This window comes from Mus musculus, chromosome 3, assembly GCF_000001635.26.
Source record: "Mus musculus strain C57BL/6J chromosome 3, GRCm38.p6 C57BL/6J".
Classification (NCBI taxonomy): domain Eukaryota; kingdom Metazoa; phylum Chordata; class Mammalia; order Rodentia; family Muridae; genus Mus; species Mus musculus.
Window position 1 is genome coordinate 26,969,028 of NC_000069.6, and position 15,079 is coordinate 26,984,106.

Consider the following 15,079-nt stretch of genomic DNA (forward strand, 5'->3'; position numbering starts at 1 on the left):
ATATGGTAGTCTTAATTAGTTAATAATTGACTATGAGCTAATAAAGTGGTGGATTACCTTGGGGTAAGGAGCTAGAGGTCCATTTTCTAGCTGTCAAGCTGCAGTTAGCTTAGCTGTCAATGTAGTTAGAAATCTTGGAGGAATAAATTATAATCTAGATGTTATATATTAATTTAAATGACACTGGTTGGTCTATAGTCCACTACCTAAACCATTTTCCCAGGTCTTGTGGTCTCCACGGCAACCCAGACAGAGTCAGTCTGGCCATCAGTCCCAGGAGTCAAGAAGCTTTTTTTCTGTGGAGTATGAATGTGGCAGAAATGACTCACCTTGTTTAGGCAATATGAGGCATGTAACTCTCTGAGTATCCTCTGTTTGTCCATGATCTAGGCCAAGCCCTGGCAGCGGACAAGGCAATGGAGAAGTGTTTCTCAGTGGTTACCATACCACAATCCAGGCAGTCTTGTCACTGTGTCCATATCTTCTCAGAGACCTTGGGTGGGTGGGGGCGGGGGGTCACTTTTAGACTTTGGAAGTCTCTCAGAATAAGCTTAAACATGTAACATAATTAGCAGATTTTGACAAGATTGAGAGCCAGTACCTATTAAGCATATCTGAATTGATAATCTGTATTTGTTTAATTACTTGTACTGGATTGTATCTGGCAAACAAAGAGTATAATATAACTTAATAACAGTAATATCAGTTGTTGAGGGAAATATTTAAAATGTGGCACCATCCCACACTGTACCCAGCTTCTCTCTGCTTCGGCAGACTCGCCACCTCTAAGCTAGCCCCATACAGTGACCAATCGAGGTTCTCTTGCTGCAAATTCTGCTCACATTCCCAGCCATTCACCCCTGTGGTCAGCGGCCCCGAATCCCAGTAACCCAGTAAAATCAGAACTCTAGAAGCTTATAATTAACCAGTCAGATGCATATATCAATAAATTCTCAATTCATAAGATGTCCACACAATTTACTCAGAGCCAATTGATATAGATATAAATTGCCCACCTAGATAAGACAAATTGTCCTATAATTATCCACCCCTTATAAGATATTCATAGCTACCTGTGGCTATTCAAAGCCACGTGGAATCTGGATCGTCTTCCTCTCCCTCCATCTTCCTTCCTTCTCTTCCTGACTCTTTCTGTCTTCTCCTTCTCCCCCAAACTTTTCAGCTCCACCTTCCCTTCCACTGCCCAATCACCAGCTCTAGCCTTTATTTTACACGTTAAGGTAGAGAGAAGGTTCGCAAGAAGTCACCTGAGTACGTGATTCACTCCTTGTCTGCAACCCCTCCTGGGAAAGCAGAATTAGCACCAAAATATGAACAGCACCAGGACTATCCACAATATCACTAAGAAAAACAAGGCCAAATGTATATTTAAGACAGTGGTCCTTAACTTCAGGCAGTGACCCTTAACCTTTCTACTGTTGTAAATCTTCAAATTAACATTGAAAATATTATTAACCAAGGCAGGATAGAAATCAGAGACCCTAAACTAGGCTGTTCTAAGGTGAGAATGCAGTAAGGTGGTAACTACCCATAACAAAGATGGTGCTGAAGCTATAGCTAGCCATGTAACGGCTCTTAGCTAAGATGGCATTAAAGAAATCGTATAGGAAAACCTTATCTGCCCACAACAAAGATGGCAGACAGTCACGAGACTGTCTGTCCCCAACCAAGCTGGCACTGAAGCTACAGCTCCACCTGGAGGAAAGTCAGCTGTTTGTTATATCTTAGAATGGCAGAAGCAGCTGGGTAACAAAAGATAAAAACAAGGAATGAGATAAAGAGACAAGTGGAGTGGCAGGTCTGGCTGTACATTGGGATTCCTTCTCCTGTCACACCTGGCTTAGAGCTGGTGCTGACTAAAGTGGAAAGAAAAGAGCTGGTAGTGGTGGTGGCAGGCAGGCAGGCAGGCAGGAAGCAGTACACCACAGAGCAGCTCAGGTGGCAGGGCTGGGGGGCTGGGGCAGGGGCAGAAAGTGGAGAGCAAAAGCTAGCCACGATGGCAGAGTCAAGGCAGGAGGAAACCAGGAGCAGAGAGCAAAAATATAAAGTATCAAGAGAATGGGATGGTGGGGGAAAGCCTACAGAGAAATCTTCCCATTTTTTGGATCGCTGGCAAGAGTTGTAAAAGGTTTTGGATTTGGTTGGTTGGTTGGTTGGTTGGTTGGTTGGTTGGTTAAGGTCCGTTAAGTGAACATGTAAAGTTATTGCTTTGTGGATATCAGGGCCAAATTTAGCCTGTAAATTTGGAAGCCTTTTAGACCAGGAGGCATCCCTGCAGGGATCCTGGGAGTAGCATCAAAGACATAATACCCTTTCTGGGTGAAAGTAGAAGTTACTAATTACCCCTACCAGTGTCCTGAGGGTAAATTAATAACTAGAAAATGGTAGCAGCTGAGCCAGGCAGGTGCCCTGAGTGACAGCAGGAGAGCAGTTCACCTAGGCCTAGGATTTCACAGCAGCAAGAAAGGAACTGCCTCAGAGGAGAGAGGAAAATCTCACCCAAGGGAAAATGCCCTAGGACCAAGGGTCAGTGAGAAGGCCAGTCATGACTGTGAATACCTCCATCCCCAAGGACACCACAGAGTGACTGGGAGCTCAACAGCTCTCTCCTAGGACCAGGGGGACGATTACACTAGCCAGTGGGGGGGGGGGAGAGTTTATTAATTGGTGTTTGGGTCGGTAGGTCTAGTGAGCGATCAGATATGGCTGGAATTCCATGTGGCGGTGGGAGATGTGGACCTGCAAATTTTTAAATCCAAGTCTCATGGCACCAGTGTTGTTTTATAAAAAGAGCAAGGTATGGTGAGGTGGAAGGGGTTCTCTGGTGGGCCCATGCTGAGCCATCCCTTTCCCCCAAGGTTCCAGCAGTATACCCAGTATAGTATAAAATAGAATTTATTTAGAGCATATGAGAAGGGGAGTAGAGAAGGGAGTAGCAACAGAGAAAGGCAGACACACACACACACAGAGAGAGAGAGAGAGAGAGAGAGAGAGAGAGAGAGAGAGAGAGAGAGAGAAAAGCCAGCCAGGAACACATGAAGAAAAAGAGGGAGGGGAAAGGGAAGAGAGGGAAAGAAGAGAGAGAAGGGACACAGAGAGAAAAGCAAAGAGAGCAAGAGATTAAGAGAGAGAGAGGAGAGGACAAACAACCCCTTTTATAGGAAGCCAGGCCTGCCTGGCTTGTTGCCAGGGAACTGTTGGTCAGCGTCTAGAAGGAATGCTAACAAGAATGACCCTGATCTGATCTCAGACTAAGTCATCATTGTGTGCTTAGCTGCAAATGGAACAGCCACACTGACTCCTTCAAGCTCAGAGCTCTTCACAGAAGAGGGGTCAGAAAGAATGGATGAGTAGGAGAACAGGGGCAGTTCTATAAAGCTCTCTCTATCTTCTGGACACAGCAAAACTGTGGCACTCATGAACTCAACAGCAGCAATGGTTACCTGCAAAAGGTCTACACAAGGCCAAGCCAACAACATCAGTAACATTCCAGCAGGCTGCCCGAATCTGACTTGATGGCTGCCTTAGTCTGGGTTTCAATATTGCTGGGAAGAGACACCATGACCAAGGCCATCCTTATAGGCGAAAACATTTCACTGGAGCTGACTTCCCACAGTTTCAGAGATTTAGTCCATTATCATCATGTTGGGAAGTGCAGCAGCATGCAGAGCGGCATGGTACTGGAGAGGAAGCTGAGAGTTCTACATCTGGACCTGCAGCAGGAAGGCAGGGAGCCTGGACCTGATATAGGCTTTAGAAACCTCAAAGCCCACCCCCCAGTAACACACTTCATCCAACAAGGCCACACTGCCTATTACTTCTCAAATAGTGTCACCCCTGATGACTAAGCATTCAAATATATGAGCTTATGGAGGCCATTTTTTTATATTTTTTATTACATATTTTCCTCAATTACATTTCCAATGCTATCCCAAAAATCCCCCATACCCTCCCCCCCCCACTCCCCTACCCAACCCATTCCCACTTTTTGGCCCTGGCGTTCCCCTGTACTGGGGCATGTAAAGTTTGCGTGTCCAATGGGCCTCTCTTTCCAGTGATGGCTGACTAGGCCATCTTTTGATACATTTGCAGCTAGAGACAAGAGCTCTGGGGTACTGGTTAGTTCATAATGTTGCACCTACAGGGTTGCAGATCTCTTTAGCTCCTTGGATACTTTCTCTAGCTCCTTATGGAGGCCATTTTTATTCAAACCATCACAATGAGTTATGAGAAACAGAGAGAGACAGAGACAGAAGAAGAGGGAGAAGGAGACGGAGAGGGAGAGGGAGAGACAGAGGGAGAGACAGAGGGAGAGACAGAGGGAGAGACAGAGGGAGAGACAGAGGGAGAGACAGAGGGAGAGACAGAGGGAGAGGGAGAGGGAGAGGGAGAGGGAGAGGGAGAGGGAGAGGGAGAGGGAGAGGGAGAGGGAGAGGGAGAGGGAGAGGGAGAGGGAGAAGGAGCATGAAAGTGATAAGGACATATCCTCTGGGAGAGTAGGAAGAGACAGCTTAGGGTGTATAGGATCAAGACCCACTGCACATGTCTATTAAATTGTAATTGAATAAATAAAAATTAAGACTAAGTGTTTGAAGTACTAGGAGTTAAGGTTTTAGCAAGTGAATTTGAATCTATATAAATTTATGTTGAAACTCATCATAGTAGTATTTGTATGTGGATTACAAGGTCCTAAGAGGGAGAGAGGTATGTACATCAGTTGGTAGAGTGCTTGCAGGAAGCCCTAGGTTAGATCCCCGGCACTACATGGACAAGGTGACTGGGTGTGGTGGCTATGTGGTAAGTTTGAGGCCATTCTGGCGCGCGCGCGCGTGTGTGTGTGTGTGTGTGTGTGTGTGTGTGTGTGTGTGTGTGGTGTGTACATATACACATACATACACACATACATACATACATACATACATACATACATATGCACTTATGTATATAGACATATAATATATATATATAATTTATATATGTATACATATATACATATATGTGCATATATACAAACACAAACAAAAGTCAACTACCTGATGACAACTTATTTATTTATTTATTTATTTTGATTGAACTAATTTTTTATATTCAACACAATATATATTTTTATTCCAGTCATAAAAATGGTAGACATATTATTAAATAAACATAAATAAAGTCTGTTTATTTGCTTGCTTGCTTGCTTTGTTTTTAGTAGAGCTTTAAAATCTTGGCTCTTAACTCCTAAACCTGATAAACAGCTTCGGTGAAGTAGCTGGATATAAAATAAACTCAAACAAGTCAATGGCCTTTCTCTATACAAAGAATAAACAGGCTGAGAAAGAAATTAGGGAAACAACACCCTTCTCAATAGTCACAAATAATATAAAATATCTTGGTGTGACTCTAACTAAGGAAGTGAAAGATCTGTATGATAAAAACTTCAAATCTCTGAAGAAAGAAATTAAAGAAGATCTCAGAAGATGGAAAGATCTCCCATGCTCATGGATTGGCAGGATCAACATTGTAAAAATGGCTATCTTGCCAAAAGCAATCTACAGATTCAATGCAATCCCCATCAAAATTCCAACTCAATTCTTCAACGAATTAGAAGGAGCAATTTGCAAATTCATCTGGAATAACAAAAAACCTAGGATAGCAAAAAGTCTTCTCAAGGATAAAAGAACTTCTGGTGGAATCACCATGCCTGACCTAAAGCTTTACTACAGAGCAATTGTGATAAAAACTGCATGGTGCTGGTATAGAGACAGACAAGTAGACCAATGGAATAGAATTGAAGACCCAGAAATGAACCCACACACCTATGGTCACTTGATCTTCGACAAGGGAGCTAAAACCATCCAGTGGAAGAAAGACAGCATTTTCAACAATTGGTGCTGGCACAACTGGTTGTTATCGTGTAGAAGAATGTGAATCGATCCATACTTATCTCCTTGTACTAAGGTCAAATCTAAGTGGATCAAGGAACTTCACATAAAACCAGAGACACTGAAACTTATAGAGGAGAAAGTGGGGAAAAGCCTTGAAGATATGGGCACAGGGGAAAAATTCCTGAACAGAACAGCAATGGCTTGTGCTGTAAGATCGAGAATTGACAAATGGGACCTAATGAAACTCCAAAGTTTCTGCAAGGCAAAAGACACCGTGAATAAGACAAAAAGACCACCAACAGATTGGGAAAGGATCTTTACCTATCCTAAATCAGATAGGGGACTAATATCCAACATATATAAAGAACTCAAGAAGGTGGACTTCAGAAAATCGAACAACCCCATTAAAAAATGGGGCTCAGAACTGAACAAAGAATTTTCACCTGAGGAATACCGAATGGCAGAGAAGCACCTGAAAAAATGTTCAACATCCTTAATCATCAGGGAAATGCAAATCAAAACAACCCTGAGATTCCACCTCACACCAGTCAGAATGGCTAAGATCAAAAATTCAGGTGACAGCAGATGCTGGCGTGGATGTGGAGAAAGAGGAACACTCCTCCATTGTTGGTGGGATTGCAGGCTTGTACAACCACTCTGGAAATCAGTCTGGCGGTTCCTCAGAAAATTGGACATAGTACTACCGGAGGATCCAGCAATACCTCTCCTGGGCATATATCCAGAAGATGCCCCAACTGGTAAGAAGGACACATGCTCCACTATGTTCATAGCAGCCTTATTTATAATAGCCAGAAGCTGGAAAGAACCCAGATGCCCCTCCACAGAGGAATGGATACAGAAAATGTGGTACATCTACACAATGGAGTACTACTCAGCTATTAAAAAGAATGAATTTATGAAATTCCTAGCCAAATCGATGGACCTGGAGGGCATCATCCTGAGTGAGGTAACACATTCACAAAGGAACTCACACAATATGTACTCACTGATAAGTGGATATTAGCCCCAATCCTAGGATACCCAAGATATAAGATACAATTTGCTAAACACATGAAACTCAAGAAGAATGAAGACTGAAGTGTGGACACTATGCCCCTCCTTAGAATTGGGAACAAAACACCCATGGAAGGAGTTACAAAGACAAAGTTTGGAGCTGAGATGAAAGGATGGACCATGTAGAGACTGCCATATCCAGGGATCCACCCCATAATCAGCATCCAAACGCTGACACCATTGCATATACTAGCAAGATTTTATCGAAAGGACCCAGATGTAGCTGTCTCTTGTGAGACTATGCCGGGGCCTAGCAAACACATAAGTGGATGCTCACAGTCAGCTAATGGATGGATCACAGGGCTCCCAATGGAGGAGCTAGAGAAAGCACCCAAGGAGCTAAAGGGAACTGCAACCCTATAGGTGGAACAACATTATGAACTAACCAGTACCCCGGAGCTCTTGACTCTAGCTGCATATGTATCAAAAGATGGCCTAGTCGGCCATCACTGGAAAGAGAGGCCCATTGGACACGCAAACTTTATATGCCCCAGTACAGGGGAACGCCAGGGCCAAAAAGGGGGAGTGGGTGGGTAGGGGAGTGGGGGTGGGTAGGTATGGGGGACTTTTGGTATAGCATTGGAAATGTAAATGAGCTAAATACCTAATAAAAAATGGGAAAAAAAATCTTGGCTCTTACTGTGGTACAAACCCAAAATAAGAACAAGTTTTAGACACTGGAGTTCATTGTAATAAGGCTGTACTTCAATGTCCCTCACATCACCGAAGGATTTTACCTCCATAGTAGCTAAGCTAAGAGTTGACAGTTCTGCTGGGCCAAGGGGTGAATTGTAGGCACGATTATTTAGATACAGATTTCCTGCTATGGTCAAAGCTATTTGACTTGAGTGATTGTCTTCATTCTCAGCCCACCGGAAACAGGTTACATTCATTTAAAAAATGGTGTGTGTATTAAGATGGTCTATTCATGAAGTCATTCATCAACTGTTTTAGTGAACAATGGTTCTGCTTGGAGGGTGGCATAGACATTAGGTGAAAGTAAGATTCTGGTTCATTGGCTGTGATGATTTTGAAAAGCATTTACCTCAGAAAAAGAGTAACTTATAAGGTCCTCGTCTTCATAATTGATACAATAATTATAAATATCAAGCAAAACATTCAGTCTCACTCACTGTTGTTCTCTTACAAGCCACCTCCCAAATTAATTGTCTACATTTCTTTTGGCTGTACAAATAGTTTTGAAATATGTAAGCTGTTCTGAAAACCATAGTATAGTATAAAAACATCAAATAAACAATCTTAATAGAGAGACTGAGATAGGAGAAGCATGATTTCAAAACCATTATGTGGTACACAGCAAGACACTGTCACATACAAATAAGCAGAAAGTGTATATGGATTATATCATATTGAACCTATTTATCCAATTACCAAATTAGACCACTGGATGACAGCCAACAAATTTCTAATTCCTCATATTTTTGAATTCCAATTGATTAGGATATGTTGGTAATATTTATTTTCATATGAGATATTAAGATAAAGTGATTGTTATTTTTGTTGTTAGAGATGGAATTTTGTTTGTATGAGTTTGTTGAAAGATTGCTTTCTTGCTTTTTCTAGGGTGTAGTTTCACTCCTTGTGTTGGTGTTTTCCATCTGTTATCCTTTGTAGGGCTGGATTTGTGGAAAGATATTGTGTAAATTCAGTCTTGTCATGGAATACCTTGGTTTTTCCATTTACTGTAATTGAGAGTTTTGCTGGAAATGGTAGCCTGGGCTGGCATTTGTGTTCTCTTAGTGTCTGTATGATATTTGCCCAGGATCTTCTTGCTTTCACAGTCTCTGGTGAGAAGTCTGGTGTAATTCTGATAGGCCTGCCTTTATATGTTACTTGACCTTTTTCCCTTACTGCTTTTAATATTCTTTCTTTGTTTAGTGCATTTGGTGTTTTGATTATTATGTGATGAGAGGAATTTCTTTTCTGGTCAAGTCTATTTGGAGTTCTGTAGGCTTCTTGTATATTCATGGGCATCTCTTTCTTTAGGTAAGGGAAGTTTTCTTCTATAATTTTGTTGAAGATACTGATTGTCCCTTCAAGTTGGTAATCTTCACTCTTTCTATACCTATTATGCTTAAGTTTGGTCTTCTCATTGTGTCCTGGATTTCCCAGATATTTTGGGTTAGTAGCTTTTTGCGTTTTCTTTGACTGTTGTGTCAGTGTTTTCTATGGTATCTTCTGCACCAGAGATTCACTCTTCTATCTCTTGTATTCTGTTGATGATGCTTGCATCTATGACACTTGATCTCTTTCCTAGATTTTATAACTCCAGGGTTTTCAGGTGATTTCTTTATTGTCTGTAGTTCCATTTTTAGATAGTGGATGGTTTTGTTCAATTCCTTCACTTGTTTAATTGTGTTTTCCTGTAATTACTTAAGGGATTTTTGTGTTTCCTCTTTAAGGGCTTCTAGCTGTTTACCTGCATTCTCCTATATTTCTTTAAGGGAGTTATTTATGTCTTTCTTAAAGTCCTCTGTCACCATCATGAGAAGTGATTTTAGATCTGAATCTTGCAGTGTGATGGTGTATCCAGGACTTGCTATGGTGGGAGAATTAGGTTCTGATGATGCCATGTAACCTTGGTTTCTGTTGCCTATGTTCTTATGCTTGCTTCCTGCCATCTGGTTATCTCTAGTGCTACCTACCTGCCCTGGATATGTCTGACTGGAGCCTGTCCTTCCTGAGAATCCTAGGTGTGTCTGAGCTCCTGGAAGTCAAGCTGTCTCTGGGACCCTGAGATCCTGGTGTGACCAAGCTCCTGAGATCCTGGGATCCTGTTAGAGCACCTGGGAGTGGAGCTTCCTCCAGGTGTTGTGGGACTGGCTGAGGAGTCTGTGCCCAAGTTCTGCTCAGGACACCGGCCCAGACTGGAAGGAACCCATGCCACTGGTCTGGCAGAGTCCCTGTGTGCTTGGGTTCCACTGATCCCAGTAACTCCAGATGTTGGGATGACAGATGTTGTGTCCTCCTCACCTCTGATCCTCCTGATGACAATTTCTTAACTCTTCAGTATGACTGCTAACCAACACCCACAGAGGAAAGGAGAGCCTGCCCTCTACCTGAGAACTTCGGTTATCAGACATCTAAAATTCTCTACAAACACTATAAACTCCTCATCCATATCACTGCAATGTCAAGTTAGCATTGGCATACACAGACATAAAGAAATGCTACCTGTCCATCTTGCAAATGGAAAAATTGGTCTCACAGTGCCTAACACTGTTAAGCAAATAGATGATACATCAAAAAGAGAGTAAAAAGCCCATGCCCCCACACCAGCTTATTCTCTCCCTTTATCGGGCCGTGTATTTGTGTTTCATTTCCCTAAGGGCTTTACAGAAATTTCTATCATTTGCAATCTGTTCTTAGTTATGTGAATCTATTTTCCCTTGAACCAGCATTTTTTTCTTTCTTTGACTTAAAAGAGAAAAATAAGAACCCAGCTTTACCAAAACATACTGCAGCTCTCCTGTCCTTCAGAAAGAATAGAAGCAAAAATTGACTTAACTTTCCTGCACACTGTGTCGTTGATAAAATGTTGTGATCTAAGAGAATGACCCCACCTCTGAAAGTGTGTGTGTATATCCTTAGGACCAGAATACCCAGATCTAAGGTGAGTTCAGGTCAAGAAATGGTATGACTGGGTGTGACCTTGGAAATATCTAGGACACCCTTCTCATAATACAGAATGCCAATAAAACTTGAAGCTCAGGAAGGACACATGGCTTCCCCCGGTGGCACTGAGCAAGGACATAACAAGCCAAGCCAAGTTCTGCTGAGTCATCACTGGTGCAGTTTGAAGCATGCCAAGAGCTCCTCGTTCTTACTGGCTTGGCTTGCCTTGCCAGCCTGGAAGCTAGTTAACAGTGATGGAGTGATGGGCTGTGGACATGGTGTCTGTTTATCTGAAGAGGGAAAAGAAGGCCTCCTGTTGTACTGAATACCTGTATCAGTTGAACCACAGGAGAAAAAGAAAAATCACTGTGTTCCGCATCTGTTCAACTCCCTTCCTAGAAAGTGAGGGACTACTGTGGGTAGTCATATTCTAGGTTCTGGGAATAAGGACAATATAGAATTTAGTTTCACAAAACAGATATCTAAATCTTCAAAAGTTATAGAGTAAAAACATGTAACATTGGGGCCAGAGATATGAGTTAAGAGCACTTACTTCTCTTGAAGAGGACAGGGTTTGCATCCCATGACCCACATTCTGACTCATAACCATCTTTAATACCAGCTGTTGGGGACCTGATACCATCTTCCGGCCTCTGAGAGCACCAGGGACACCCATGAGGCATATACATACGTGGAAGCAGAACATTGATACACATAAAATAAATCTAAAACTTTCTTTTTAAACAATTTGTAATATTCAGAGATGAGTGAATTGCTGTGAGAATCTATTACTAATGCCCAACCTGGGCTGGGTGATAGAGGAAGACTGCAGAGGCATTGGCATTTAACCATAAATGCAAAGACAGTACAGTCTCACAGAGGGAAGAGATGTGTCACAGGCCTAAAGCAGATGGAGTGGTGTGAGACAGCTGGAAGGGCAGTGGGAAGAGGTCCGCTGGGATCTGTGTGGGCCGCATGGAATCCATTTAAAGTATTCTAACCAAGACAGACTTAGCCAGATTTATTTTAAAGCCAAGCCATTACTGTGGAGTCAATGTGAAATTGACAGAAACAGCCTCACAAGACAGGCCAGGTGGAAGGGACACACGAGTGCTCCAGCTAGACCACTTGACTCTGTTCTCCTAACACTCTATCTTGCATGCGGACTTGGCTTGCATTTTCCTTTCTTTTCTTTTCTTTGGTTTTGCTCCACTTTGTTTTTCTCTATCTAAGAGAGGAACTCCTAGCTTGTAGCCCAAGCTAACTTTCAACTCAAAATCCCCTTGGCTCAAATTCCCAAGTACTATGACTACTGATATATGCAAGTCCCATGCAATACTTAGATATCATTGTCCTTTTTTTTTTAATGAAAATAAACCCACTTTGTTACTGCTGTTACAATTGCCCAAATCAAAATGAAAGCAACACTCATTTTTAAATGATTTTTCTTTCTTGTTGGAGAGGGCTTGTTTTCATGGAAGAATGTTTCTCAGTCCAAATTGTATTTGAGTCGATTGGGAACATTGTAACTGTAGGGATGTTAACAATGGTACATTGTCAGTGCAAATGACAGAGAGGTGTCACCAAGTCAGCTAGCAAAAGACCAGTAGTTTCAGCCATTGAGTCCAAGTTGATTATTTAATGGCTACTAGCTCGTTACTACTGGTGGTTTTGTTGTTTTTACTCACTAATTACCTGGAAAGTGGCTAGTGTAGAATATAGGGAAAACATAAAATAGTGGCCTGAATGAAGGTGATTTTGATGATTCCTCAAGGACAAGACATCCCAAATGTCAATGTGCTTTTGAAGACATTTACCTATCATAACTACAGAATGGTTCTCGGAAAGAATTGCTTTGCATAAATAATTTATCTGTTTTCTTAAGGAACACAGTCGAAGTTTATATCACCTGGAGTGATGTGTCCTTAACATAGCATGCAGACGAGTGAGCTCGGCCATTTATTACTCTTGCTTTGACAATCCGAATTATCTTTTGGATATAGCCCTGAATGATAAATCAGATGGTTTAAGAGCAGGACTCAAAATTGGAAAATTGAAGTTCTAAGTGCTTTTATCTTAAGTAGATGGTACCTTGAATGGTAAATGTGCCGGCTCTGAGCTAAGTTAATGACAATGGGCTCTGTAGTGAGTGACGGTAGACTAATATAATGTGCAGGTTCTGGAAGGCAAGGCTAAGTATGAATTGTATCTATTGACTCTCATGAGAGCCCAATTCAGCATATATGGAAAATTTTATCCTATAGCTCTTCAGGCAAACATTATGAAATATATCCAGCCAGCTTCCACTGGATAACTGCAGATTTTCACTGAAAAAGACTAATAATTTTTCTTCTCTGGAGAATTATTCTGGGTGTCGTTTCACACTCTTCCTTTGCGGTTGGCTGTTTTTTTGTTTGTTTGTTTTTTGTTGTTGTTTTGTTTTTGTTTGTTTGTTTTTTAAGAAAATGCACTTACTTTCACATTTCTCCTTAGATTTCAAGGAGCAATGGCTCCTGGCACGCCAGTGTGGAATATCCACTTTCCCCCTGTGTGGCCAGGATCCTATTACAGAAATGTTAGACTTGCCAGTTTTCCTCTGAGAGGCCAGATACATTTTCTCTCTTGGTTTTCATGAAGGAGCTAGAGAAAACTGCCATGGTTACATTTTTACCATGCATTCTTTTGAAATCCCTGGATTCATTGACTGCCAGACACACCATGGAAGCAATGAGCCTCTCTATCCCCACTGTGTTAGAAGCAGTAGCTCCTACAGTGTAAAGCAGGGGAGTCAGAAAGAGAAACCTCTGTTTTCCTTACATCCAACGCCCCTGTGCTTGAACAGGGCCTGTGGTTGTGACTGAACTATAAATTCTTCATTTTCATGACCCCGGGGCTCGGTACTGGTTACTTTTATCATTGCTGTAACCAAACACCTAAAAAAAAAAAAGCAATAGTTGGCAGAGGTTTCTATTTTTGGTGATTTAAGAAAGGATGAAGTCTGTCATGCCCGGGAAGGCCGGGGTGCAGGAGCAGGAAGCAGCTCTCACTCTGGATCTGTCCTTGGGAAGCAGAGATCAGAGGGAAGCCAAACCTCGAAGCTCCCACTGTGTGACCCACTCCCTTTACTGAGGCTCCACATCTTAAATGTCCCACAACCTTGCAAAAGAGCACCACTGGCTGGGGCCAGGATTCAAATATGAGGGCCTCTGGAGTCATCTCACATTCAAATGTGAACACCCAAGAAACCAACAACAACAACAACAATAAACCCTCTTTGGTTATTTCTTCTAGGTCGGACGAATAGAAGACTTCCTGTACCAACTAGAAGACAGCTTCTTAAAAACTAAGAAACTCAGAACCGCTCGAAGGCAGAAGACAAAGATGAAGAGACTTCAAACTGTACAGCAAAACTAGACACTAGGAAGCAGGCTGCCTGAAGTGTCTGGAGAAGTTGGGGTCTGTAGCCTCTGGGTAACAAAGGCTGTCACCCAAGGCCTCAGATGGCACCCTCTTGGCAAAGACAGTCTACACTTCATTACTTTCAACTGGTAGCAATAAATGTTCTCGACTTGTTGGACTTATGCTCAAATTCTTCTTGTTTAAAGAGCTCATGTAATAACCGCTGCTGCCTCCTTCCTCTTCCAGACTTGACTCAGGTATGCTATGTCTACCAAGGATGCACATATTCACGTGTGCTTCTGAGAAAATAGTCACATGTCTCATGCAGATAAGTGTCCCTTTCAAATGACAAAGCTGACAGTATACTTTCTCCACCACATGTTGTTCAGCTGATACTATCAGTTCTCTCATCGAGAGCGCCATTCCTTTCTCTGGAGATTTCATGTTGCATTTTACCCAATCTTTAGGTAAACCATAAATTCATGTATTTGGCATGAGGGTGAATCAGAAGCCATCTCAGGAGATCCCAACTAATGCCCTTAAGAGCAGAAACAGAAACAGGGATAACAAGAGGGACGCCGACAGAAAGCAACATAAACAGTTACGTGCAACTTATAAATACTAAGAAGAATAAACTCGGGTTGACAGTACCTCCACAGCAAGAATGTGGCCAGTACTGAGCACTTCTTGATGCAATGAAATGGAGAAGGAACAGATTAAGTGAGCGCCTGCTCTTAACCACTGTATGGGAGGTTTATGTAGTCATCGTAGTTCAAGACATAAATATTGAAATGGGCCGGTTGGGACTTCAGGTTCTCTGGGCATGGTCTGTTCAACTCCTGCTTTTATCAAATAGCTCCCTTTCCTCCCCATCCCACAGAGACCAAGTCTCACTGCCAGCCTCTCACACATTAGTGACTAATTAACTACAAGCAATTAAGGACCACGAACTCTAAGATGCTCCTTTTGATCGCTCAGCTCATACCAGAACATTTCCTTTCTAAAAGCACTGCGAAAACTATTTCCTTTTATGAACAGGAGCTGAACTGAAGAGGCTTAGCCTTCCATCTGGCTGATGT

At 42.2% G+C, this 15,079-nt stretch overlaps 1 protein-coding gene across 2 annotated transcripts in view; it reads left to right on the top strand.

Annotated features, from left to right (window-relative positions):
- The window catches only part of Spata16 (spermatogenesis associated 16), a 345,630-nt gene extending 331,408 nt beyond the window's left edge, over positions 1-14,222 (top strand). The window contains exon 11 of one of the 2 annotated variants that reach the window (XM_017319720.2): positions 13,893-14,222. In XM_017319720.2, coding sequence (XP_017175209.1) covers positions 13,893-14,015 — 123 coding nt within the window. In that variant the 3' untranslated portion in view covers positions 14,016-14,222. The remainder of the gene's footprint in view (positions 1-13,892) is intronic. The other variant, NM_029150.4, reaches the window with a different exon arrangement.
- Positions 14,223-15,079: the final 857 nt, after the last annotated feature.